The sequence below is a fragment of the Rhinopithecus roxellana genome, chromosome 5 (assembly GCF_007565055.1).
Source record: "Rhinopithecus roxellana isolate Shanxi Qingling chromosome 5, ASM756505v1, whole genome shotgun sequence".
Taxonomy (NCBI): domain Eukaryota; kingdom Metazoa; phylum Chordata; class Mammalia; order Primates; family Cercopithecidae; genus Rhinopithecus; species Rhinopithecus roxellana.
The window spans coordinates 84,594,856-84,622,810 of NC_044553.1; the positions used below are offsets into that span (position 1 = coordinate 84,594,856).

At 42.3% G+C, this 27,955-nt stretch overlaps 1 protein-coding gene across 8 annotated transcripts in view; it reads right to left on the reverse strand.

Moving 5' to 3' along the window:
- The window catches only part of RAD51B (RAD51 paralog B), a 774,018-nt gene that overhangs the window by 291,286 nt on the left and 454,777 nt on the right, over positions 1-27,955 (reverse strand). For all 8 annotated transcript variants that reach the window (XR_004057382.1, XM_030931002.1, XM_030931004.1 and 5 more), the window contains one exon: positions 8,960-9,056. Coding sequence is in view for 7 of the 8 variants with exons in the window: in XM_030931002.1 (XP_030786862.1) it covers positions 8,960-9,056 (97 nt within the window). In the remaining variant the exon portion in view is untranslated. The remainder of the gene's footprint in view (positions 1-8,959; positions 9,057-27,955) is intronic.

Below are 27,955 nucleotides of genomic sequence, written 5' to 3' on the forward strand. Positions count from 1 at the left end.
TCTCTGGCAGCCACTTATTGGCTGTTGTTTGTTTTCTGGGGTCTACATTTAAAGATTTCAATTGCTTATTCTATCTCTGGCCTAGAGTCACACTCAGATGGAATTTATTTTGAGACTTTTCTAGCTTCATTTACCTAAATATCATATTTTAAAACAAAAAAAAGTTTGTCTCCTAAAACTTGTCCACTGGATTTTTTTCATCCTCTATAGCTGGAGATGACAGTGCCAGGAAATGTGATTATCTTAGCTGCTTTGATGAACCTATTAGATGGAAGTATGGTTAAAAAAAAATCAACATCACAACCTAAAAAGACCTTCTATTAAACACGGGAATCTCCACCTTCAACACACACACATACACTGCACATATATACATATACATTTGCATTTAACCCACAAAACTCAGACACTCCCCTGAGGGTAAAGAGTAATTCTGCTCTTGCATACTGTAAATCATGGAAAGGATGTAACTAACAGACACAGAGTTCTCCACTGCACATATTTGAGTTATCCAGCTGCCTTCTTGGCTTCTCTGGCTTCCCTTGCTCAAGCAGTGGATAGATCATGGCTGTCCATGGGGACAGCCTGTGCTAATGTGCCTCTGTTATATGTCCCTGAATATGAGGTAACTTATACATGGTTAAATTTAAGCCTCATATCTCACCAGATAATAATAGTTTAGACAGTGGATTGTGGATAAACAGAAGAGACATCTCTCCCCTCCTGAAGACAAATTCAAGGGCTGATTATTGGTATAAAGAAAATGGATCTAAAGAAAATTAGATCAAGGAAGAGCCAGATTATCTGGGGCTAAAAGAAAATATTTTGGGGGCTGGGTGCGGTGGCTCACGCCTTTCATCCCAGCACTTTGGGAGGCCGAGGCAGGCAGATCATGAGGTCAGGAGATCAAGACCATCCTGGCTAACATGGTGAAATCCTGTCTTTACTAAAAATACAAAAAATTAGCCGGGTGCGGTGGCAGGCGCCTGTAGTCCCAGCTACTTGGGAGGCTGAGGCAGGAGAATGGTGTGAACCCGGTAGGCAGAGCTTGCAGTGAGTCGAGATCGTGCCACTGCACCCCAGCCTGGGCAACAGAGCAAGACTCTGTCTCAAAAAAAAAAAAGAAAATATTTTTACATTCCATTTTGAAAACAGTATATTGGCTTGATGGCATGGACTAGTGATAGGTAACTTCTACCAAAATTTTGATCTGAAAGGAGAGGGCTGGGCGTGGTGACTCACACCTGTAATCCCAGCACGTTGGGAGGTAGAGGCAGGAGGATTGGTTGAAGCCAGGAGTTTGAGACTAGCCTGGGCAAGATAGCAAGACTCTGTTTCTACAAAATAAAACTGAAAAAATTAGCCAGGCATGGTGGTGTATGCCTGTAGTACCAGCTACTTGGGAGGCCGAGGTGGGAGAATCACAGGAGCCTGGATTCACCCCTAAAATCCAGCCATTCTTTTCTTCTTTATGATCTCTGACCCAGAGGCCTCTCACCCTTGGTATAGCATTCTCTGCAGTGATGGAAAACAAGGATCTCTTCTCAGAGAGTCCTTCTAACTTGAAAGCCTCTGGGATCACACCACCTCTTGACATCTCATTCTCTCAGCCTTTGGCCCTGTTGTCACCTCTCTAGTTGAGGCAACTGACAAAGATGCCTTGGTGTTTTGTCCCTCCAGCCTTCTTGGCATTGAGACCTTAACAGAAACAGTACAGATTTGAGAAATCAGACAGTAAATCCTAGACGGCAAAAAGATTTGAGGGTGAGGGGAAACTACTTTCAAAGCTAGCCCAACTCTCACACAAACTACCTAAAGGACTGCTCCCCAAAGAAACCTCTCTGGCTCTCATCTAACTTAACTGTAACGCATCTTGTGCTTCAAATGTGCCTCCTTTTGACAAACTAGCACCAGCAAAACAGAGCTCCTGACCAAGAAGCACTTCCTGGTGGTTGACTTTAATGTTCCCTTTCTCCTTTTGATCTCCCAGCTGAGGTTATATTGCCCCCTGGCCTCCAGGCTGAAAACCCTCAACACATTCCTCTCCCTTTTGGGATTTACAGCTTTTCTGACATTTGTAGGCTGTGCCCATCTCCTCTCAACTCTAGCCTCCCCTACCTCACATAATATTTAAGCTTTCTTTAGCCGAATGCCGCACATGTTTTGGTGCTTTTAATCTTTTTCTATAAATCAGGCGTTTCATGGCATCTGAACAGCTGCTGGAAGACATACGCCCAGTCAAGTGCTATGGACTCCTGAATACCAGGGAAGTAGAGCACTGGCTGGTGTATGCCCTTGTGAATAGAACCATGTAAAATTGTGTGTGTTGATATAGTCTGTGGCTTTGCAAACAAAAACTGAAAGGTCACTAGGACACTTAAACATTTTTATCCAAAACTCACTCCTAAGAGGCAGCAGTAACCAAATTTAAAACTTCACGGGAGGGACTCTGACTTCTGTTCCCAGCACACCACCTCTCACTGTGTGGCCTTTTAGCAATTCTCTTCTCTCCTTCATGCTTCCGTTGCTTGAGGTAGATTAAGAAATTCATCATTTTAAGACAATTAAAAATAGTAGGGAAACACTAATGTTAATAATGTTGATCATAGTTGCTAATATTAACTTTGTAGTCAGACCATAGGCTTTCAAAGTACTAATTTAGCCAACTTGCACCATACCCCCAAGGAGTGGATTTTTAAAACTTCTCCACTCATACCCGTTGGTACATGGCCCTACACAAACCAATGAACATCTAGTTTGAGATTGGGCTGCGAAGGGCCTCGGAGCTAAAGTATGTAGAGATTTCTGCTAACTTGACCAACCCACCCCAAAGTCTGTGGTTAATGGATTACAAATTTGGGTAATGCAGGACAATAAATCACAACTCTAATAATAAAGCTGAAAATACACACAATTTAAGTAGAAACACCAGTGTTTTTTATCGGAAATGAAAGAAACCATTGATCATAGCAACTGTCTGAGATTAGCAGGGAGCCACATTTTCAAACATCCTGCAGTAAATCCAGAGCAGATCCAGCTGGAAAGCAAGAGTGGAAATAAGACTTGAAAATTCATACCATGCTTTGAAGTTTGCTTCTTTCACAACCATGAGTCTCTGATTTGTACCAACCATTCTGAGCTGCTCTTGCTTGTTGAACTTATTTTAAAAGAGAACACAAGCCACAAACTTGCATATAATCTTTCAAATGGACTCCAGCTTTTTGCAGGGATGGCTTGGTAGGGAATATGAATCCCCAAATACTTTCTCTTGCACATGAAATCAGCCATCAATTCCCCTGACTCCAACCAGAATAGAAAGCCTTCCAACAATAAAACTAGAAACCACTTTTGGCTCTAGGAAGTACTGCTGTTTCTCTTGTGTTCTTTCCTTGACCTAGCCACACATTTTACATTTTTAGTTTTCATGTGCTATGATCTATCAAAAACAAGTAATGCAGAAAACAGGATACAACATGCCAGACGCTGGGAATACCAAGATGGCAGCCTAATATTGTCTTCTTTTCCATAAAGCCAGGTGGAACTCCTGAAGTGGGCCATGTCACCATAATGAAGTAACTGCTACTCTGCTAAATCATCAGAAGAAAGCAAGCCAATGGTCTACAGCTTCCATCTTGCACAGGGCTCACTGTTACCATCAGTCAAATCTCACCTACCAACTGTGTCACAGTAGGTGGGCACTCAGCCAGTCCTGCTCAAATCCCAGGTGACTTTGGAACAGGATACGGCATCCTAGGCCATTTGGACTGTTAGATCCCTTCTCTATTAATCACTCTGGGGGAAAGAGATGTTACCTATGACTGAGGTCCAGCAATCCTCAGTATCTCCAATGACCATAAGGAAGAATTGGCAAGGGCTAAGAAACGTGCCCTTGGCCACAGAACAGTCACAATAACTAAGCACGGAACACTATAATAACCTGTATGTCTGAACTTCTGTCAACAAAATGAAATCTGAAGAAGAAAATACTGTGACTCAAAGTACCTAGTCTAGAACAATATAGAATATACAACCAAAAAATCCTTATTTCTGTCCCTATTTCTTCTGTTGAATGACAGATTGGATGACTAGACGATTGCTACAGTCTTTTCCAGCTCTAACAATTAAGATCATAAGGAGGGTCTGAAGATTAGAAACATTCACCCAATGATAGGGTTTAATTCTGATTTGCAGAGTGGGAAGAATGACTGTGTTGTTGATGTTGCCCTAAACACAATAAAAAGGACCTTCAGAAACCTTAGCATTGGTACTCTGGCATACCTGCAACAGTCTCCCCTTCCTGTATTGCTGTCTCTTTCTCACTCTGTGTACACTTCAGGTCTTGTCTCTTGCTCTCTCTGCCTGTCTCCACACAAAGGTATACAAGATCAGAAGTGTGTGCAAACCAGTGAGCATGAGAAACACTGGGATTTGGCGGGGGGACAAGGTCTATCCTGTCCTGTAATAGAATTCAGCTGCAGTGCACAGTGTACTGTTTAAACAGTGCTCCCTTGAAAACAGTTGTGGGGTGAGAATAAGCAGCCAAGAGCAGCCAGCGATCAAATGATCTGAGTGGACCTAAGAGGAGTAGTACCCAGCAGGGGCTGATTCAGGGAAATGAAGTCCCTTCTGCTCTGATGCAGAGGAGGGAATACAAGTGACCTGGCCCAACTGAGAGATCTCTCCCACCCCAACAGATCCTGGACTATTAATACCTGCCAGCTGCAGGCCCAGAGCATCCCCCTGCTGAGATCAAAAGAGCTCCTATCTTAGCTGGAACAAGGTCATCTGCACAGGGCTGTAAAAAGCGAGCCCTGGCTGGCTGCAGGGACGTCTATGGGGGAGGAGAAGTCAGGAGATGGGAGGTGCTCTCTCACGCTCCTTTAATCTCGGCTGACCAGCTGTTGCCCTCCCAGTGTTTGTAAAGTTGAGAGTTCTTTGTTTTTGTGTTGCTGGGTATCCCCGCCCCCCCAACTCTTATTAAATTTGTGGCTGAGTTGTTGGCTTGGATTAAGTAGACTCATGTTCACTGCTTGACATCATGGTATAATTCTCTTCATTGAGGTTTCATTCCACTGTTGAGTTATCCAGCTCCCAGGTGGGAGAGCCAAAGAAGGCAGAAGTACACCTCAAGGGCCAAGGACTTTCCCGGCATTGCTCCTGCCCCTGAGCTTTGTGCCTTGAGAAGGAATGAGAGGGCAAACTGAATTTTCTCTATTTACTTAAACTATCTCCTCATATGTGCAGTGTGCTTGTCAATTTGCAGCCTGCCTTTCACAAACTATCCCATTCACAAACTATTGGGAGAATGGAACTTTCAGAACTTATGCAAATTGACCAGAGTTACAAAGTCACCCCATCCCAGTGTGTTTCTCATTTTCACTGGTTAGCACACACTTCTGATTTTGTATAACTTTGTGTGGAGAGAGGCGGAGAGAGCAAGAGACACACAGACAAGACCAGAAGTGTACCCAGAGTGAGAAAGAGAAAACATACAGTGAGGAAAGGCTCCTGCAGGTATGCCGAAGTATCAGTGCTAAGATTTATTAAAGATCCTCTCGACTGTGTTGAATCTAGGGCAACATGAGCAACACAGCCATTCTTCCTACTTTGTAAGTCAGAATTAAACCCCATCAGTGGGTGAATGCTCCTGACCTTCAGACCTACCTCATGATCTTATATGCTAGAGCTGGAAAAAACTTCGGCAATCTTCTATTCATCCAACCTGTCATGTAACAGAAGAAACTGAGACCCAAAGTGATCAAAAGGGCCTGCCCAACACCACAGTTAATAACACAATGGCATAGCTGATACAACGAATGCTTGAAACAAAAGAGAGCAATTTATACATGCATGTGCACATGTGTGTGCGCAAATCATAGGAACTTCACAACCGTTGTAATATATTTGAATGGCTATAAATGTTCTAAGACATTGTCCATTTTAATCCACTAATAAAAAACCTTCATTATAGACTTTAGGAATATGTTTATATAGCCTCTTTATCTGCTCAGCTATACAAAACAAATCTAGAAAAATCAATTATTTCCATTCTTTCTTGGATTTCTGGGAAGATAAGCTGGTAACTCTTCCTTTGTTATGAACACAACGTCAGGGGTGTCTTGTGGCAGTTATACTGCAGCCCCAAAGCAATTTCTTTTCTATGTGTTTTGTTCTTCTTTTTTGCTTGAGATAAACCAGGAAGGCAGCACAAAGAAAAGTACTTACTGATTTTCTTTTTTTTTTTTTTTTTTGAGACGGAGTCTCGCTCTGTCGCCCAGGCTGGAGTGCAGTGGCCGCATCTCAGTTCACTGCAAGCTCCGCCTCCCGGGTTTACGCCATTCTCCCGCCTCAGCCTCCCGAGTAGCTGGGACTACAGGCGCCCGCCACCTCGCCCGGCTAGTTTTTTGTATTTTTTAGTAGAGACGGGGTTTCACCGTGTTAGCCAGGATGGTCTCGATCTCCTGACCTCGTGATCCGCCCGTCTCGGCCTCCCAAAGTGCTGGGATTACAGGCTTGAGCCACCGCGCCCGGCCTGATTTTCAAATAAGGAAGCAGTTTACTTGATTCTGGTCTCCGCAGAGCTGAATAAGTGTGTGTGTGTGTGTGTATCTGTGTATGTGTGTGTGTGATAATTTGAACAATTTTTTAACAATGCTCATAGGTGCTGTATATGATTCTTATGGTCACTGTTCTTCTGAAGTATTTACTGTGATATTCATTCAGCATTTATTTACTGGCTAGTGTGTGTCTAGAACTTTGCTAGTCACCGGATAACAACATGGATACAAAAAGAATATGACATGGTCGTGTCTTTAAACTCTGCCAATTTAGGCAGAAAAACATGCAAAGTAAAATTAATTTTCTAGACTTTTTCCTTATATAGTTGAGCAGATAGAGTGGCCACAGAGGAAAAACAGAGAGTGAGACCATGGGCAAGCAGCTTCTGTGAAAGAGGCAGTCTTTAAATAAGCCTTGAAGGAGTGGATGTGGGACGAGAAGCAGAAGAAGTGAAAAAGAGAAGCGCTGTTCTCGAGTGAGCTGTCTCTGCACAGGCCTGGAGCTGGGCCTGGGGAGGGGCAGGGCAAGGGCTGCACGCTTGGCATAGGAGCTTCACCTAAGATACCGGCAGAAACTAAATTTGAATAGAAAGGAAATGACAGATTATGAAGGGTTAAAATCATTAACTTTATCCAGTGGTGTTTTGAAAACCTGTCTACTCAAAGGGAGGAAATAAAAAAACAAGCCACCTGATTTTTAGCATTTGCTGATTTCCATGGTATAAATACTTTCGCTATGGCTGATTTCAAGCTAACAAACCCCAAATCCCTAAATATGTTAAAATCAGCTTACTGATTTTAGGTCATTCTCAGAAAAAAACATACAAAAAAACAATAGCCGGGCGTGGTGGCTCAAGCCTGTAATCCCAGCACTTTGGGAGGCCGAGACGGGCGGATCACGAGGTCAGGAGATCGAGACCATCCTGGCTAACACGGTGAAACCCCGTCTCTACTAAAAAATACAAAAAACTAGCCGGGCGAGGTGGCGGGCGCCTGTAGTCCCAGCTACTCGGGAGGCTGAGGCAGGAGAATGGCATAAACCCGGGAGGCGGAGCTTGCAGTGAGCTGAGATCCAGCCACTGCACTCCAGCCTGGGCGACAGAGCGAGACTCCGTCTCAAAAAAAAAAAAAAAAAACAATAAAAAAGAAACAAACAGACAAAAAAACTTCTCTAAGATTTCTGAGTAGGAGAGCAACAGAGTAGAACGAGGCCAGACGGGGAAGTTCAGTTTGGTAGTGGCAGAATGTAAACTGTAGAGGCTAGAGCTGGGAAGGCCAATCTGGATGTTATTACAATAATCCAACTGGGAGTTTAGTAAATCAGCTGACCACAACACACATTACAAAAAAGAGGGGACAAAGGAATGATATATGTGGAAAGAAGTACTAAGCAGACTTGATGACAAAAGTTTCAGGGGGAGGAATACTCCATGATTCAGGTCTTCAGCCTCGCTAATGGGGGTTCTGATGATGTATCCCTGAACTCAGAAGGAAGGTACACAAAGCATTGTACAGTTTTTCATAAATAAGCCACAGTTTTCACTCCTTAAGCCACCACTAAGAAGCAGAGGTGTGGTTCTTGCAATTTCTAAAACCATAACGCAAAGCTGATCTGCAGAAGACCATCTGGGCAGTCAGTCAGCAGCCTTGCTAGGCCTAAAAGTCTCCTATATTCCATCATGAACAATTCTCAGAAAGTGGAAAGGGCGGAGGGGCCTGGAAGAGCTCTGCATGTCTACCCAGGCCCACAGCATTCTGCATGAAAGATACTAGACTACAAGGAGAACAACTCAGAATTGTCAAGTAAGCACTTTCAATAAAACTAGAAACCACCCTCTGGTTTACTGGTGTTATTTCCCCAGCTACGTAAAGCTTATTGCCATCGAAACCATAGCCAGCCTGACCTTTGCTAGCAGGGGAGGGTGGAGAAAATTTTGCAGATTTACCAGCATGGAGATTTTTTTCTTAATCTTCTGTAAAGCTGATCAGGAATGTCATATCTCTGGCACATGAAACTGATGTATGCTTTTTAGTCCAAAGGAACTCAGCACAAACAAAAGGCTAAATTGCTAGGGGACCACTGGGAAAGCCAATCTTTGAGTATCAGTCTCAAAAACAAAGTCATTTAACAATTCATCAGCCCTCATACTAAGGACCTGAAATAGCCCATAGAGGAGTGACTGGCCTCCAAATGAAGCTCACTTATAGACGCAGGGCAAGAGACTCCCCAGTATAAGAGATCAGATGCCAGGAAAGGTGGTCAAACCTAAATCAACAGGCTCTGGCTGGGTTCACTGGCCAAGGCCTATTAGCCATATCTCCCAGCTCTCAACAGGAGGTGGAAAGGCAGTGGGGCTGTATGTCAGTGTCAAGTTTCAGCCTCTCCAGGACAGATTCCTTACCTTCAGACAGGGACAAATCATCAGTTGGAGACACCAGGTCTGCCTGAGAAGCCAGGGCTCCACTCAGATGGGTTGTAATCTGATTCGTCAAGATAACCTGTGAACAGACAGGGAGAAGGGAGGGGCAAGGGAGAAGAAAGACAGGGAAGACCAAATTAATTATTAGAGCTATCAAAAGGCAGACTATGGTTTAGGAGAAGACTGATAAATACACAGGTAGGAAAACCCCAGCCCTGACTTTCACCAGCTTTATCTTTAGGTCAGAATATCTGGCAAGGCCTAGCAGTTATTCAAAACCCAGAAAACTGAGGAAATAGACTGACTTTTTTCAGAGTAAAACCTCTATCAATTCATTCTAAATGCTGAGTAAGTTGGGATTGAGGGGTGTTATCATATTAGTTAAATAATAGGCAGCTAACCACAATTAAACGCACATGTACATATATGAACAGACTTTAATTTTTAAAATTATATCCGCCAGGTGCAGTGGCTCATGCCTGTAATTCCAGCAGTTTGGGAGGCTGAGGCAGGAGGATGACCTGAGGTCAGGAGTTCGAGACCAGCCTGACCAAATGGAGAAACCCAGTCTCTACTAAAAATACAAAATTAGTCGGGCATGGTGGCACATGCCTGTAATCCCAGTTACTCTACTCAGGAGGCTGAGGCAGGAGAATCGCTTGAACCCGAGAGGCAGAGGTTGTGGTGAGCCGAGATTGCACCACTGCACTCCAACCTGGGCAACAAGGATGACATTCTGTCTAAAAATAAATTAATTAATTAAAATAAATTAAAAATAAAATAAAATAAAATTGCAACCACAACCTAAGATATTACTGGTGTTGAATAACATTAATAATTTAAAATTTGGGGCCAGGCACAAGGCTCATGCCTGTAATCCCAGCACTTTGGGAGGCTGAGGTGGGCGGATCGCCTGAGGTCAGAAGTTCGAGACCAGCCTGGCCAACATGGTGAAACCCTTTCTCTACTAAAAATACAAAAATTAGCCGGGTGTCATGGCTGGCACCTGTAGTCCTAGCTACTCAGGAGGCTGTGACAGGAGAATCGCTTGAACCCGGGAGGCCAAGGTTGCAGCGGGCTGAGATCGTGCCATTGTACTCCAGCCTGAGCAACAAGAGTGAAACTCCATCTCAAACAAACAAATAAATAAAATAAAATAAAATTTGGATGCCTGTGGCTTCTTTGCTTGTTATCGTTAAAAGTCAGAGTTTTACTTGCAAATTTGTGATATAGGAATGAATGAGTTTGACTCTAAAGAAATAGTTAAATTCTAACAAAAGAAGTCAAGTCTCACTATGTATTTAAGAAATAAATTAGCATAAACCTACCTATACAAAATAAAGTTCATAACATTTAAGATCCCTGGAAAGGACTTTAAAACTACCTAATTCATGTAATCGAATGTCACACAAATTTTCAAATTTGGTATAGTCAAGAAACTTCCTAACAAATCCTCATTTGTAAAGTCTACCTTATTGTTTAGAAGCCTAGAGGAAGAATAAATACAGATTCTTTTCTGGAAAATATAACATAATGAATACTACAATCATTTTCCAAGGTTTAGATGTTCTCACGGTGGGAAGAAACTATGAGCATCTTGGTCACTCAGAGGCAATGTCCCTTCTGCAAGGGGCATTAGGCATTTAGTGCACAATTCAGTGCTTGGAATATTTGTCTAGCTGGACTGTGCTGGTCTGAACCAAGGGTCAGCTATGGTTTTGTTGCCACCCCGATTTGAACAGAAAGGGAAGTTGCCCCCATTTTTTATTATCCAGCTTTTCAGCCACACCTCTGTCACTGTATCCTGAATGGACCAGTGACACATTATAAATCCTATATCAATGGCAGCTTAATTGAGGGCTGAGAGGGAGCGGGATGGCAAGGTCAGGTAAAGAAATGAAGTACTCGAATAGCAAAGACAACCTTTTAAGTTCTGTGTGCCCACTGGGCTTGTGAGTCTCCAGTCACTCTGCAGCAATAATCAGATATTACAGGATTCCACTCAGTATTTGCTAATCTTATCTCTCATATTCTTTTGTATTGCTACTTTCCATTGACCAGTGAGAATCACCTAAGATATGTCTTCAATTAAAATGGCTGGAAATGGTCAAGTAGCCTCCTTGAAACAACTGTTCAGCTATACGAGTATAAATAAGGAATTGTGTTCATCGCTGTCTTTTTTTTGGGGCGGGACAGGGTCTCACTCTGTGGCCCAGTCTGGAGTGCAATGGCATGATCTCAGTTCACTGCAAACTCTGCCTCCTAGGTTCAAGCGATTCTCCTGCCTCAGCTTCCCAGGTAGCTGGGATTATAAGCATGAGCCACCATGCCCGGTCATTTCTCTTTTATAATATAGGGTATGAGCTTTGGAGTTTAGTAAAACTGGGTTCAAATTCTGATTCTGACCTTGTGTACCTTTGGGCTTCATTTGCTCCCAGGTAAAATAATATCTATTTCATAGAATTTTTATGAGAATTAAATGAGATAATCAATGCAAGATACTTAAAATATCTGACACATAGTAAATATTCAATAAATAGAAGCAATTGTTGTTATTGTTATTATTTCCTTCAGAATGAGGATATACAGGTTAATAAATTAGTATATGACATAGGCTCCAGACAGTTGGTTCTAACAATAGAACACTAAATCACAATTTTCTATATCAGGATATACTTTGGTACCTGATCATTTCTATCTATTTTAGTCCTTCCTATTTTAGTCCTTTTATTTAATTGCAAAGAATCTGTGTAAAAATCTTAGTAAGAAAAATATAGTCATTATTTAAATCAAGGCCAATAAGATACTGACATTACTCTGAAAATACTATGTGCTTTATCTACCAATGAACTGAATACTGCATTTGTCTATCTTAGTAAAAAAAAAAAAAAGTGGAACTTCTGAGAGATCTAAATATGTCAGCTCTAATATATTTGTGTTTCTTTCTTTCTTTCTTTTTTTTTTTTTTTTGAGACGGAATCTCACTCTGTCGCCCAGGCTGGAGTGCAGTAGCACAATCTTGGCTCACTGCAAACTCCGCCTCCCGGGTTCATGCTATTCTCCTGCCTCAGCCTCCCAAGTAGCTGGGACTACAGGCGCCCGCCACCATGCTTGGCTAATTTTTTGTATTTTTATTAGAGACAGTGTTTCACCGTGTTAGCCAGGATGGTCTCTATCACCTGACTTCGTGATCCACCCGCCTCAGCCTCCCAAAGTACTGGGATTACAGGTGTGATTTTGTGATTCTTTTAAATGATGGCTTGGTGAAAATGATTGGGACTCCAATGATATGGTTAATAGTAATGAGAAAAAAATTCTTACTTAACACCTACCATACAAAGCATGTCACCATATACATGGGGGAAATCAAGATATAAAGGTACTGTATGTCTCTAGAAACTTACAAATTCAGTGATAAGGCACTGACTGAAATATGTAGACCACTTTTCCTCAACTTTATTCTCACTTCACTGGTTCTGTAATGGAAACTTGTACTGAGATGATGGTTTTATTGTACAGAACTAATGAAATGCTATCTTATATAACCTAAAACTGACCTACAGATGTACCTCAAAAGATACCCAGCATCATTTCCACTTCTGGTGAAAGAGCAGATGGGGAAGAAAATATGCACTCCCCAATAGCGAAAGAACAAGCTCCTAACTGATTTTGCTAATAATCCTCTCCCTTTTAATTACGAATCTTAAAGCCGAATCGCCAAAGGAATACATAGCAACCAAACTCAGGGCTTTGCTAATCATGCCACCTTACTGAATTGTTGTGGTTTTCTAAATCTATTTTCAGCAAAAAGGATAGAATGAAAACATTTCCCAAAGCATTGATTACAATCCTCACAACTTGGGCAGAAGACTATAGGTATATTTTCCTCTGAGGCAATCAGGAGACTTGAAAACTATACTTTTAAAATAACATATGAAATACTATTACAGCGGCCGGGCGCGGTGGCTCAAGCCTGTAATCCCAGCACTTTAGGAGGCCGAGACGGGCGGATCACGAGGTCAGGAGATCGAGACCATCCTGGCTAACACAGTGAAACCCCGTCTCTACTAAAAAATACAAAAAACTAGCCGGGCGAGGTGGCGGCGCCTGTAGTCCCAGCTACTCGGGAGGCTGAGGCAGGAGAATGGCGTAAACCCGGGAGGCGGAGCTTACAGTGAGCTGAGATCGCGCCACTGCACTCCAGCCTGGGTGACAGAGCGAGACTCCGTCTCAAAAAATAAAATAAAATAAAAATTAAAAAATTAAAAAAAAAGAAATACTATTACAAGTTATAAACAGACTCTTAACACATACTGGTTTCTAACTGACACTTCATGGGGTTTTCCTGCTGCTTTGCTCCATGGAAAAGACTGAGTCTTCTGATGCTCAGTACTAAATCTGTGTAAGAGCAATTTGCACAGTGTTTAGGACAAGGGCTTCGGAATCAGACCTGAACTTAGATCCTGGGCTCTACCGTTTACTCGCTGTGTGACATGGGGCAAGCTTCATAATCTCTCTGGGTATGATAATACTTAGCTCACATGGTTCTGAGGATTCAGCTGGATAATGCATAGAAAGTCCTTAGCACAGTACCTGGCCTATGGAAAATGTTACCCCATCACTCTCATTAGTTAACCTTTGCTGATTTATACCTTGCTTGTTTAGCTATAAAACCTATGCCTGATTCCCTTTTATATAGCATATAGCCCACTGCTGACAAATAACAAATATTTGCTGTCAATATGTTCAAAAGCAATAAAAATTTAATTGAAAGTAAATGTTCTATTTTTGCTATTTCCCTAAAATATGGCTTATTGAAAACACACAATACACCTCCAGTACCACCAATTACAATGCAAGACCAGAGTGGGGTTCTTGGGCAAAGGAAAAGATAGATATTTTTAATGGTCATGATTAGGTCTGAAGCCAGGAATAGACAGAATCCAACTTAATCAGCTTCTCTTGAGGAAGAAGAATATCATCCACCTACTAGAAGGAAGAAGAAACCCTATAAAAAGTAACTTCTGTCTCAATTCAGCTTTATATGAGAGAATGCTTACTCCCAAGCTTCTTCACATTGCCCTCTTGACTGTAGGTTGCTTACAGAGGTGCACCTGTATAGGAAATGGCCCCTCATATAGTGTCACATAGACCTTGAGTCCCATTTTTAATGCTTTCCCACAAGGAAAAATGGGGAGAGATTTCTCCCTTCAAAAGCCATGCCCCCAGGTGCCCAGTTTTCCTTTGTATTACATAGTTTCTCTAAATGCATCATACTCAACCCTTTTGTGTACTCCAGTCAAATATCTACACTCAGATTAAGAGAAAAATTAAGATCTTTAAAAAAGAAATACAGAGTATAGATTCATAAACCACCCAGTAGGTCTTCCTTTCACAGCCAGCAGGGTGTATAAGCTAGAGAAAAGAGGTAGAGAGGAACCAGTTAAAGATGGGATGAACTGGTAAGGCAGAAGGCTGGGAAATCCATGTCATTTTGGTCAGAAGGCAGAGGCTCCTGGCCAGGAAAACCCAACCAACACACACACTAACAAAAATACATGACTTATTTCCACTAAGTATTTAAAAAGTAGCTTAAGGCAGCAAATACCTTGGGTTAAGAGAGAATAAGCAGAATGAGCTGGTCATCAGTCAGGGGACTAGGCCAACTGAGCCCAACTTTCTGCCAATCTATGTGCCCAGTGCAGACCCTCTTCCTTCAGCTGACTCATCTTTCTTCAGCTGGGCTATGACTAGACTATACCCAGGCTACACACCTACCCTCTGCTCAAGCTTAATGTTCCTGGCCTTTAAGGGCCAATGTATATATCAATTCTAACCTACTCTACATTGAATGTTAGAAATATCTTTGGTGGGGTGGAAGGGGAGGGGGCTCCATGAGTAGCCATTTTGTATACTGGAGCCTTCCATGACTACTAGAATGCATAGGTGGAGAGAAAATTGGATAGCTCTGGAGACCTGAGTGGGAAATGGCCAGGCCTGAAGGCACAGCCTTTGATGGAAACAGCTCATTTTACCTGACTTTTGGTGGGGGACAAAGAAGAGGGAGTTTGTGGTCAGCCAGGGACAGAATAGGTTAGAATGTGATATCTGGTCCTGTTTGGTCAGCATAAGAGATATTCATGATCAGCAAAATAATTACTTAATATTTAAAAGTCAGATTTTTTTAAGGACCCAAGAATCTGACAAATGACATCACTGAGCTTTCTGTGGGGGCAGCTGAGAGGCAAATTTTATAATCCCCATTTTCCACCAAGTGAACTGGAGTCACCTGTCTAAGACCAATAGTACAGATCAAACGAGGGCATGCAGGCTTTCCTGCCTGCTCTCCTTCCTAAGGCAACATGGGACACAGGAGAAGAGAGAGAAACTCTCAGTTCAGACCTACTGACAGGTGACTTCTCCAGGCCTTAATGTCATGGTCTAGAGAATTCCACCTATAAAAGTAGTAAGCAAAGAAATCTAATATCCAGAAATTCACTGAAAGATGGTCAAGATGCTATACTGTAACAAGATCAATCTTGTGATAAAAGTCTTTTCAGACTCTGCTAATAAATACCATAAATCAAGTAGGTCAATGGCTTCCGCTTCTATGAAAGTCAAGTATGTGAGGAAATCTTATATGAATTCTGACAAATTTTTGGTGGTTTTCAGTGGCCCTTGATAACATGTGGTTATCATTTCCGACACCCATGGGAAGTTTTGAAACTAAAACTTTTCATGGAACTCATGTTTCTGTGCAACAGAGTTGAAGGGGTAGGCTGGGCTAGAGGATTCACGAAGCAACCTCAGGCATCTCAGGGGCATTTCTAGCCCATAAAAACACCTGCTTCCTCCTCCCGCCCACTCCCTGGCAGAAACCTGCCACAATCTAACACACATCAGGAAGTTTCAAAAGCACTTTAACTGGGCCAGGATGGCGAGGTCCAGTGATAGTCCGTACTGACACTTTTAGCTCTCAAGTAAACAGCAGCCCCTGGATAATCTGGGTGGCCAGAGAGAGAGAGAGAGAGAGAGACGCAAGAAGAGAATGTGGGTGCTGAGTCTACTCACCAACCCGCCTGGCACTAAATCCAATGCTTTCAAAGTGACGAGGCTCTGCCTTTCATCAGCTCTGAAGGCATAGTTAATCTTTTTTTCCTTTTTGTACTAAAAATGGTCTCTGCTTAAGGCACTGCTTTAAGAATGTTACTTTTGTATGAAGTGATTCTAATTGCCATACATGACAGTGACCTAGCCTTTCTATCCAAACAGAGGCTTGGGATAAGTCAGAAATTCAAGTTTTAATCCTGGCTCTGTTAAGGGTTACTGAATGCCTTGCTTTTAAGGAGACAAAGACTGGAACTTTCCTGTGAGAAATTGTTCAGGTCCATTGAGTCCTTTCATCACCAAGGTTTGAGAGAAAGGCCTGGAGTGGTTTTCCCCATGCTGTCTTCCTGCTCCCCAACCATGACGGTGTCTGCCCCAACCTGTCTGCTGTGGTAGGAGCTGGAGGTGAGAAGGAGACAAAAGGAAGAAAGAGAATAAAGAAAGCAATGAGGGCAAGAGGCAGAAGGAAGAGAGTGAGAACAGGGTAGGTCTAGAAAGGCCACGCTCCCAGACGCATGCCTCTCCCCATCCCAAACCCTTCCTGTCCACTTCCAGCTTTGTAAAGAGATACCCAATATTTGTTACAGAGTTTGAGCGTCACAAAAACAAATCTGGTTTTACTATTTGTGGCTTAGTTTTGCCATGCTCTGGAAAATCAAAAATCATTCCATGATTAAAAACAAAAACAAAAACAAAAACAAACTTTTATCTTAGCTTCAGCTCAGAAAATATCAACTGTCAGTTCTAGAGTAAAAACGGAGAAGGTTTCAATATTCCGGCCTGTCACTTCCATCTTGAAGGACTGCACAACAGTTGTTTTCTGGGAAAATCTGAAAGGCTGTGGGGAACTTTTCTTGTGAAATATTTGTAGAGAAGAGGCCAAACTTCAATTTGGCTTGAAGAAAACATGGGTGTGGGAGTCAGGCAGCCTTTTATTTCTGGCTCTGTCACTAACCTGCTGTGCAATTCTGGGAAATTCTCCTCACCTGTCTGTACCTAAAAGTGTTGAGTCCACAAAAGATATGCAGAGAATGAATGTATTACAACTGTTAATGTAGCAGTCTGCTTAGAATAAATGTTTCATATATTTCACTCACATTAGGATGAGTGCTGTACTCAAAATTCCACCTTTGCATTGCTTATCTTCAACCTTAAGAAACCCACTCTACACAGAACCAATTGGCAGTGGCCGAGGAAAAGGGGATGGAAAAAGGGATGAAGGAGCAACTTGAAATAATTTGTGCTCATGGTGAGAATACTTTCAATCTTAGTAAATTCATACCTCTTATTATCAGCCTTGAGGAAGACTCTCTTCTGTAGATTTCACTGTGAAATCCATAGGCAAAGCTAGAGAAACACTCTGCCTAGTAGGGGAGCCCCTAAGGAAGAGAGTGGCTCAGTCTGAGGGAACGCAGAAGGAGGAGGTGAAAAAAATCTCCTCAGCTTTGCACAAGCACACACTCAATCACAGAGGGGGCTGGCGCAAGAAGTGCTTCCGTTCTACTTTTGACCACTGAGTTCAGAAAAAATGCATTGAAGTAGAATTGTGTCTGTCATTTGGCAAAAGTAAACACACAAGATAACCATGTGGCTCCCTAAGGCAGCTTTCTCTTTGGCCTACTTCTCCTGGGGTGTATATGCAAGGGCATGCAGTGGAAACTGTGGGCCGGCAGCTACCGTGCCATAGACATAGGTGTGGAGAGCTCTGGTTCCACTGCCGGCTGCTCCACTGGCCCCAGTGGGCTGAGGTTAGCACGTGTTGGTTCCGGATCTCAGATGGGGCCGGCAGTTGTAAAGAGGCCACAAACAGCAAGCTAGTATGCTGTTTCCACCTTTAGCCCAACCCCGGCAGCATCCTGTGAGTGATCTTGGGCCCACTGCAGGAAATAACACGCACAATTGGTGAACTGTGACAGTGCAGCCACAGCGGCTTCCAATGGTGTATTTGCCAACTGTGTGCGATTTTGCAGTTAGCATGAGGCCGAAAAAGTCTCTGGCCAGCTAGAACCTGGAAGAGAACAAGGCCAGTGGTCAGATGACTCTGAGGTTCACATGGATGTGGAAGAAACTATCCTACCAGCCTTCTGCTGCACTGTACATATCCTGTGGCCAAGTTGTTTTGGCGTCTAGCTGGGTATCCTTGTCTGCTACCTGATCACTGCCCACTGAGTCCCATAGAAAGGCAGAGGAGGTGAATTTCCAGCAGCCCCCCGAGTTTCTGCTGACCTTTTTCGGTGTTTTTATTACTTGTGGTGCTTTCTATTCATGTGTACTCCTGGGCTCTGGGGATTCCCCTCCCTTTGATTTGCAAGGAGGATTAGAAAGACACAGCTTTGTGATCAGTCCCTCACAGACGGCTGGTATTAAGTGATTTCCCCTTCTTAGACTCATTTGAGACCAAGAAAACAGTTCTGTTGAGTCAATTGCTCCTTGGAGGTATGAAAATATGGCATTTGGGGATGTCCAACCTGATAAATACCAACATTGATACCCTTCAGCCTCAGTTACACTTCCAGTGGCTTACAGTAGAGCAGAGTTGAAGCAGAGGAGCCTTGGGTGCCACCCAGCCTCTGAGAAACCTCCAGTGGAGGGTGAGCAACTCTGGGCTTACTGTTTATATTTCTGTGCTGCCAGCACAAATGACATCCTAACCACCAAGGGTTCTCCAAAGTCAGTGCCTGGAGAGGTGCAACCAATTCTATCTCCAGAGTGAATCTGTAGCATAAAATGGGAGCAAAGGCCACTCACTATGTGTTCAAACAGAGGTCACAAGGTCTGCTTAGGAACAAATTTCCAAGTCAGCCACCTCATCAGATATGCTCTTGAACAAAAGTTATTTATTTGATGTCCTCAAGGAAGAGATATTGTGTAAGGTGTTATTTTTAAAAGGAGGGGTGGGGGCAGCTGAAGCAATGCTGTCTGTGTCTATACTTAACGAAATGACATGAATATAGACACACAATAATAACCTACAATTAAACAGAGTCAACACAGGAGAGACACATAAGAAGAACAGGCCCAGAACAAATACATTGAAATGGCTAAATATTTACATGGTAAGTAGGGGCAGGCTTCCTCCCATGGTGATGCCCTTGGAGTGATCTTCCATCATGGTTACTAACATTCAAACTCCCAATCATGTGGTACAAGCCCGTTAAAAAGGATGTCCTGAGGCTGGGCACAGAGGCTCACGCCTGTAATCTCAGCACTTTGGGAAGCCGAGGTGGGTGGATCACCAGAGGTTAGGAGTTCAAGACCAGCCTGGTCAATATGGTGAAACCCTGTCTCTACTAAAAATACAAAAAATTAGGCGTGGTGGTGGGTGCCTGTAATCCCAGCTACTCAGGAGGCTGAGGCAGGAGAATCACTTGAACCCAGGAGGTGGAGGTTACAGTGAGCTAAGATCACGCCACTGTACTCCAGCCTAGGCAACAAGAGCAAAACTCCACCTCAAAAAAAAAAAAAAAAAGGATGTCCTGGCCAAAGGCAGATCACACTTGAGGCACAAGCCCTACTTCCAGATGCCAAACAGGTTTTTAGTCTCTGATACTGGTTTGGAAATGGCCTCCTGGAACACTGTCCAAATAGGAAATGTGAGGCTTTCAGGACTCAGAGTCGCTAGAGAGGATGGTGAGGCATATATGCTGCGCATTGGCTAAACCTGTCCAGTACAACTACATGTGGGTGCTGGACTGTAGTTTTTCTCCCTTAGTTTCAGGTAGCTATTTGTCGCCTCTCATGTGACATCATTAATAAGAACAACCATGTCATTTCACACATATATAGTACTTTATACTTTTCAGGGTATGTTCACAGAATGGTCTTAGCTGATCCTCAATGCAGAGTGAGGGGAGGTGGGAAGTGACGGAAGCAGCTGTCCTGGGTTAGGAGGGTGGGCTCTGGAGTCAGATCCCCTGGGCTTCCATCTCAGCTCCACCACCTACTAGTTGTAGATTATTTACTTCACACCTACTCAGGTAGATTATTTTATCTCTCTGTGCCTCACTTTCTTCAACTGTGTAATTGGCATAGCAATCCTATCTATTTAAGGATAAATGAGTTAGCATATAAAGCACTTAAGACAGGCCAGGCGCGGTGGCTCAAGCCTGTAATTCCAGCACTTTGGGAGGCCGAGACGGGCAGATCACGAGGTCAAGACCATCCTGGCTAACACGGTGAAACCCTGTCTCTACTAAAAATACAAAAAAATTAGCCAGGCGTAGTGGTGGGCACCTGTAGTCCCAGCTACTCGGAGGCTGAGGTGGGAGAATGGTGTGAAATCTCGGCGCCACCGCACTCCAGCCTGGGTGACAGAGCGAGACTCCATCTCAAATAAATAAATAAATAAATAGCACTTAAGACAGTGCCTAATACCTAATAGGTGCCTAACAAATATTAATATTATCCTTTTACTTATAATTCTATTGAGTTCAATTCTTTCCATAGGAAACCCAAAGCTTACAACATTCTCATTCTAATTTCTCTATTTCTCATGCTTTACCCACCCCAAATGCCCATTTGAAATAGCCTCCTTTACTCTGTAAGTTTCCATCTTTGAGGGGCCAGTTCAAATCCCACCTCTTCCATGAAACCTCTGCTAACTATTCTAGCCCTAACTTTTCTCTCACTTCTTAATACTCACACTTTATTTCTTTTTCTTATTTATTTATTTTTGAGACAGGCTCTAGCTCTGCCATCCAGACTAAAGTGCAGTAGTGAAATCACGGCTCACTGCAGCCTTGAACTCCTGACCTCAAGCGTTCCTCCCACCTCAGACTCAAGAGGAGCCGGGAACACAGGCATGCACCACCACATCTGGCTAATGTTTTATTTTTTGTAGAGACAGAGTTTCCCTATGTTGCCTAGGCTGGTCTCAAACTCCAAAGGTCAAGTGATCCTCCTGCTTTGGCCTCCCAAAGTGCTGGGTTTACAGGTGTGAGCCACCTTGCCCTAGATAATACTCTGACTTTAGAATCAATACCAAGTAACTTAGTACAAGACTTTTTATGTCATTTGTGTTATCCTTCTCTCTCTCTGGTGCACATTTCATGAGATTTTATGTGTTTCTACATCTCTGACCCCGTTCTAAAGGGGTGAAGGAGGAAGGGAGGAAACTCACGTTCACTAAGCATTTCCTATGTGTCAGACCCCCACCAATTGCTTGAGATACGTTGGCTTATTTCATCCTCACAACACAGTGAGGTAAACATTATCATCCTGGTTGTAAATGAGGAAACTGAGGTTCGAGAAGTTGAGGCATTTTCTGAGATCAAATAGCCGGCACATGGGAAAGCCAGACTCAGACCAAGTCTGCCTGGCTCTCTAGTCTATACTGCTTCTATCACATAAAAAAGTTCTCAGTATGAAAACTCATGGTCCCATGGATATTTGTGGATTAATTTCCTCAGAATAAGGCATTCACTGATATCAGATTAACGAAGTCCCATTTGTTTAATGCAAAATCATTCATAAAGAAAAAACTGTACAAAATGTTTAAGTATAAAACAAATTTTCAGTAGCAAGAAGAAACCAGTCAACTGTTAGAATTCTGTTTGTTAGAGTTGGAAACACTGAGTCTTCAGGTGGGAGGAACCATGCTCCAGTAGGTACGGCAAGGGAAAGGACACAGACTCCTGGGTTCTATTTCTGTCTTGGCCACCAACCACTCTGCTAATATTTTCACTTCTGCTGAAATGTGATGACGAGAGTTTCAGAAGATTGGTTGTCACATAAGAACAGAATAAGAGCAGGCAGTTAGCTGGTTAAATGAGGAAGAGCCACAAACAACACTGGGATCTGGAATAGTTCTTCACAGGTGGGAAAAATTCCATTGGGGCATTTGTCTTCTTGGTTTCACTGCAACACACAGAAAGCAGCATGGGTCTGGAACCGGTCTTAAATATAAATGATAATAGTATCTGTGTTTTCAAACGCATACCTCTAAAACTAAAGGTCTTTAGTTTAAGAAATATTTTCTTGTTTTTCCTATTTGAAATGATATTTGTATTTATTTTTCAGATGGGTTACTCTGTACAATGGTAGTGCTAAATAAGAAAAAAATAATTAATTCTTAATATATTTGGGAACCAGCTCATGAGATATATTAGTGCCTCTATAACCTGATAGAGGCCCTGGCCTTATGTTAAAGACACAGCTAGGATAGAGGTGGTAGGGCCAGGGGTTTGTCTTTGATCTTTGAAGTCATCTGGACAAGAGCCCAGGCTGTTTAACGACTGGTAACTGAGGAGGATTTATGGCTGTTCCTGCAGTCCTTCAAGGTATACCATGATCCCTTTATAAAAAGGGACACAGAACCTGGAAACACGGACTACCAATCCTACATACCTAAAGTCCCACTGAATTCAGAATCCTGGAGTTCTGAGCAAATCTCGTAGAAGCTGTCCTGCTTCCATCAAGGCCTGGAAAGGGATCACTGCTGAGAACAGATGCCGACATGCTTTGGAATGAGAGGACAAGCAAGCTTTTTTATGTCTGGTTACTGACAACACGGTGTTCCTTCTCACGGACTCCTCCTGCCCTCCCCAGGAACACACTGAAATGACTAAATCTGCCTGTTGGCTCCAGTGAATCCAGTCAAATAAGTCAATTCTCTTTAAGTTTGTGGTCTCGACTCCTTGTTGGTTTATTGCAAAATTAAAGGGCATACAGAGTAGAACCATCAATCAGTAACCAGCAGAGGAATAAGCTCTTTGTGGAATGTACCGAGAAGCAGGAAAGAAGAAAAAATGAAAAGAAACCTTATGAAATGGTCATTTGTTAGGAGAACAGAGAAAAAAAATCTGCATTTCACATGCAACATCATTTAGGAAAAGTCTTATTAAAGGTTTCCTATCTCACCAGGAGAGCAAGCACAGGAACGCAAACAAAAATCCCTCAAAATGACCTGCCATTTATTAGTGCTGGTTTCTTGTGGGTTTTGCTGTATACCATAGACACAGCCTGAGATCATGTGGCCCAAGGGCTGGAACAGTGACTCAGCAGGCTTAGGACCAGGGAAAGGAGATGAGAAGCCACTGTTGTTTATTACAAAAGAAAACAAACAAATGTAACTGGCTTTTTCAGCCCTCTACCGCAGGCTGACCTTCCCTTAGCACCCCTTTATTTAAAGTACCCAGTGCCATGTCTTACTTGGAATTTTTAACAAATGCAATTTGATCAGGGTGAAAAACTGAAGAGCATTATATAGTCTAGACAAAGAAAACTAACATTTACTGGGTACCCAGTGAGTATCAAACACCATGTTCAGTGCCTTAGTTACAGACCTCCTTTCATCCTCATCATAACCCCATGAGGTAAGTGACATTATTCCTCTTTTAAGGATAAAGATATTAAGTGACTTGCCTGGCTTGCAGCAAGCAGCAACATCAATGTGACTACAAAATCACTTCTTTCAAATAGATTCACCATTTCAAGCATGGCACCAGGAAAACTACTATGTGGCATTCTAAATCATTCTGGAAGAAATGAAATTGGTAGTACTGGAAATAGCATAAGGATAACTCACCAGCTGTGTCTACCTTGTACATTTTTTTCTCTAGATAAGTTTCTTCTCTAGGGCAACTAGTATTGCCTATTTCACAGGAGAGAAAAGCAAGATGCCAAGAAGTGTAGGAAATTTCTGGCACTGGTAGGCAAAAGAGCCAACAGAACACCTCTGGCTGGTCGTGGTGGCTCACGCCTGTAATCCCAACATTTTGGGTGGCCGAGACAGGCAGATCACTTGAGGCCAGGAGTTCAAGACCAGCCTGGCCAACATGGCAAAACCCTGTCTCTACCAAAAATACAAAAATTAGCCAGGCATGGTGGCACACGCCTACAGTCCCAGCTATTTGGTAGACTGAGGCACATGAGAGAATTGCTTGAATCTGGGAGGCAGAGGTTGCAGTGAGCTGAGATCATGCCACTACACTTCAGCCTGGATGACAGAGCGAGACTCTGTCTCAAAAACAAACAAAAAAAACCACACAACATACCTCTGATTCTCACCTGTGGCAAGATGTAGCCTTTAAAATACTATGGTAATAGATAAGAATTATTTATATTGCTTTAAAATAATGAAGGGGCCATATATATAATACACACATTTATATGAATATAAAATTTCATCTGAACATCTTTATCAACATCAATAAGGTATATATTACATCTCTTTCCATATCAGAGAGAAAAAGTGACTTGCCTAAAGTTTACAGCATACAAATGGGCCTAAACCAAAGTTTGACTCTGTATCTCATGGTCTTTACACTCCTTGATCCTGAAGGGGAGGGCACCTTCCAGAAAGAGGCAGACTGACAGTAAAAGAATAACCTCCATGAGAAAGCTAGGTCTTAACAGCTTTCCGAAATAAGGATGAGCTGCTTGTGAATTGTGATGTCCCATGGAACTGGATCTTGGCTTCTCTTATTTCTCTATATAGGTTTGACTATTAATGATAGCATTAGGACCCATGCTGTCTCTGAGGGTTGTTGTCCCTTACCAGTGTGAGGCTCCTTGTAAGTGATGGTTATGGTTTATGAGTAGTGATCCCTTTCATTAATTCAGCCAAAGAGCTCCCAAGAAAGGACTATGGAAGTAAGAAATGAGAGAAACCCATACCCGGGACTATGTAGGTTCAGGGCGAGATTGCAAGGAGGTTAAAGAGTAAAGTTTATACTTAAGGTTTCCTTCCCCAACACTCACCATGTTCTCTCTGTCCTGAGTACTCCATAAGCTTTGTACACTCATCTTTCCAAGTACAGCTAAAAGTGGGACCTGCTCCCGGACATCCTTTTCCCAGTAGCCAGTACAACCTCGGAGGGCTTTGAGGGCCCAAGACCTCATCCCTGTACCATCCACCACTACTCATAAATCCACACAGTCCTTTCTTCCCTTCCCTCTTTCTGATGAACTAAGTCTTAAATATGTCTTACAGATGACTTCTGCTACAGAGCTTGTATTTGTCAGGGATGGCCCCTGCTGACATACCAATTGCTAGTGGCTCTGAAGTGGTGGAGACGGGTTTTGAATCTAGTTCTTCTGACTCCAGTTCCATACTAATTCCCCTACACATTCTTTTCCTTCCTCTTCTGAAATAGAAAACCTGGCTCGACATGTGACCGATAGACTCCCCTGTAGATATTGGAAGCATAGTTGAAATAAAAGCTGAATATCTGAGAAAACAAAATTACTCAAGTAATTAATTTAATTATTCAAATTAAAAATGTTATTAAAATACTTATTAAATACAAATCATGGTTAAAACAAAGAAAAGACTGATATTTTTCTGTTAAAAAAAAGAAGTAAAATGAGTATGCAAATGAGCTAACATGAAAGGTAGCAAGTAACCCGTGAAAAGAGGGATGAATGGGAAGCTAGGAGATGGGAAGGTATGACTTCTCACTGGGAGACTCAGGGAAGGAGTCATTTGATCTGGGCCTTGAAAGAAGGGCCCAATTTGGACATTGAGAGTTATGTGGAAGGTCATTCTAAATGGCAGAAGAGGCCCCTATATTATAATAATTTGGATCTGCAGAGTATTTCAGAGGAGGAACTCCGGAATACTGGAAGTCATTAACAAGGTGACCAATCTGTCTCTTTCTATAATAACAGCACAGGTATTTATACCAGGGATTTATATGTCTCAAAAAAGGAGCTCTTTGAAAAGGATGAAAACAGGCTCCCACTGGGAGATACTGGAGAGGACTTCCTTCTCCAGTATCTCATCTGTTTACCTGCATCTCATGTCTGCATGACCCAACTTTCCAGGAAGTAGAGGCAAGATGTCTACATAATCTCCTCCTACCACTGAACTTGGTTCCTACAGGACAGGTTCTTGCAGTAAGGAGAAAAAAATAGAAATAACATGTCAGCTGAGAGTTCAAGGGTGTGCGTGTGTGTGTGTGTGGAGAGCTAAGTTTCAAACTGTATTTAGAAGCTAAATTCTGCTACAACACATCAAAGAGTATCAGGCCCCATTACAGAGGAAAGGAAAAGCCCTAATTCACAGGCAACAGGGTTTAGGAAAAATTTTTTTTTTTTTTTTTTTTTTTTTTTGAGGCGGAGTCTCGCTCTGTCGCCCGGGCTGGAGTGCAGTGGCCTGATCTCAGCTCACTGTAAGCTCCGCCTCCTGGGTTTACGCCATTCTCCTGCCTCAGCCTCCTGAGTAGCTGGGACTACAGGCGCCCACCACCTCGTCCGGCTAGTTTTTGTATTTTTAGTAGAGACGAGGTTTCACCGTGTTATCCAGGATGGTCTCGATCTCCTGACCTCGTGATCCACCCGTCTCGGCCTCCCAAAGTGCTGGGATTACAGGCTTGAGCCACCGCGCCCGGCCAGGAAAAATTTTTTATGAAAGACTTCTCTAAGGGGGTAAAAACTAAAACAAAACAGCAACCAAAAAGTCCTCAAATGACTGTGTGACTGTGTGTCATCCATGCATATCCTGATAGCTTCTTGCCAATTCCCTAGCAGGCAGGAGAGACCCCACTGGACTTCAAAATTTGCCTAGCCTAGAGAAAGGAGGCATTATAAACCAAAGCAGAGTCCCCTTATTTGTTCCACTACTTTTTTTTTAAGTCCACTTTTTCTGCCAGTTACTTTTCAACATGACTGACAAGAATGCTTTCTACTTTTCCATTATGTTTTCAAAGCCAACAGCAAAGTTCAACTAGAGGTTCAAATAAAAATTTTAATCAATACAACTATAAGAATGTTACTTTCATATAAATTTAGTCATTTATTAGGTAGCACATGAGGGCCACAGAGAAACCCCCTGACTCTAACACAGACTTGGAAATGAGGAAAATAAGATGGCCTTCTGGAGTTAAACTACACAACCAGCACTCACTGGCTCAGGACAGAACTGCAAAATGAAAGGACAGTATATGTGTCTCATTAAACAGTGGATCCAGGCAATGATCATCAATGGGTGTTAAAACCAGTAGGTAAAAAGTTGACAAAAATCTTGGTCGTGGGACGATCAGGCTGTCACTATCCCGAACCAGTGATCAACTTAATCACCATTAAAGGTGATATAGTCAGACATTATTACCTTGTGACATGATAAAATAGGAAGTACTAGCACCACCTATAGAGTGTTTTTTTTTTTGTTGCCTAAAAAGAAAAAAACAAAACAAAACCCTGTAAACCCTAATCTAATCAAACCTTAGCAGCAACCACCAGTTTATAGGAAATATAAAATCTAGAAGAACAAGTTAAAAGGACATGGTGAAGAAGCCATCAGCCAAATCTAGAATGTAGGGCATTTGATAGCCAATTTCTCCAAATAATTAATGTCACAAATAAAAGGAGGGTAAGGAAGTAATTATTTCTGACATTAATTATTAATTATTTGTGACATTATTTGTGACATTTATTATTTTATTCTGGGAAGTACTCCAGAATAAAAGAAAGTAAAAGGATATAACAACCAAATGTAATTTATGGACCTTATTTAGGTCGTTATTTAAACTAATCAACTGTAAAAGGATATCTTTGAGACCATCAGGGAAATCTGATTATGGGCTGGGTATTAGATGATATTAAAGAATTGTTAATTTTGTTAGGTGTGGTGAAGGCAAGGCATTATGGTTTCATATGCCCTTATCGATTTAAAGATAGGAGATGTGGGTAAAGAAATGTGTGTTTCAGAGAGAAATTTTAAAATGCAAACAAGAAAGGAAGGAAGAAAGTAAATGTAATCGTGGTACTTTTTGTAGCTCTGCCATGAATGCTTTACATTGTCACAGTAATGTAAATATTAACTGAATATTATGATAAAATCATGCTGGAAAAAAGAAAGGGAAGAGTGAAACTGAAAAAGAGAATGGTATAAGTACCCTGTGGTCATCATCCATAGAAAACATGAGATAA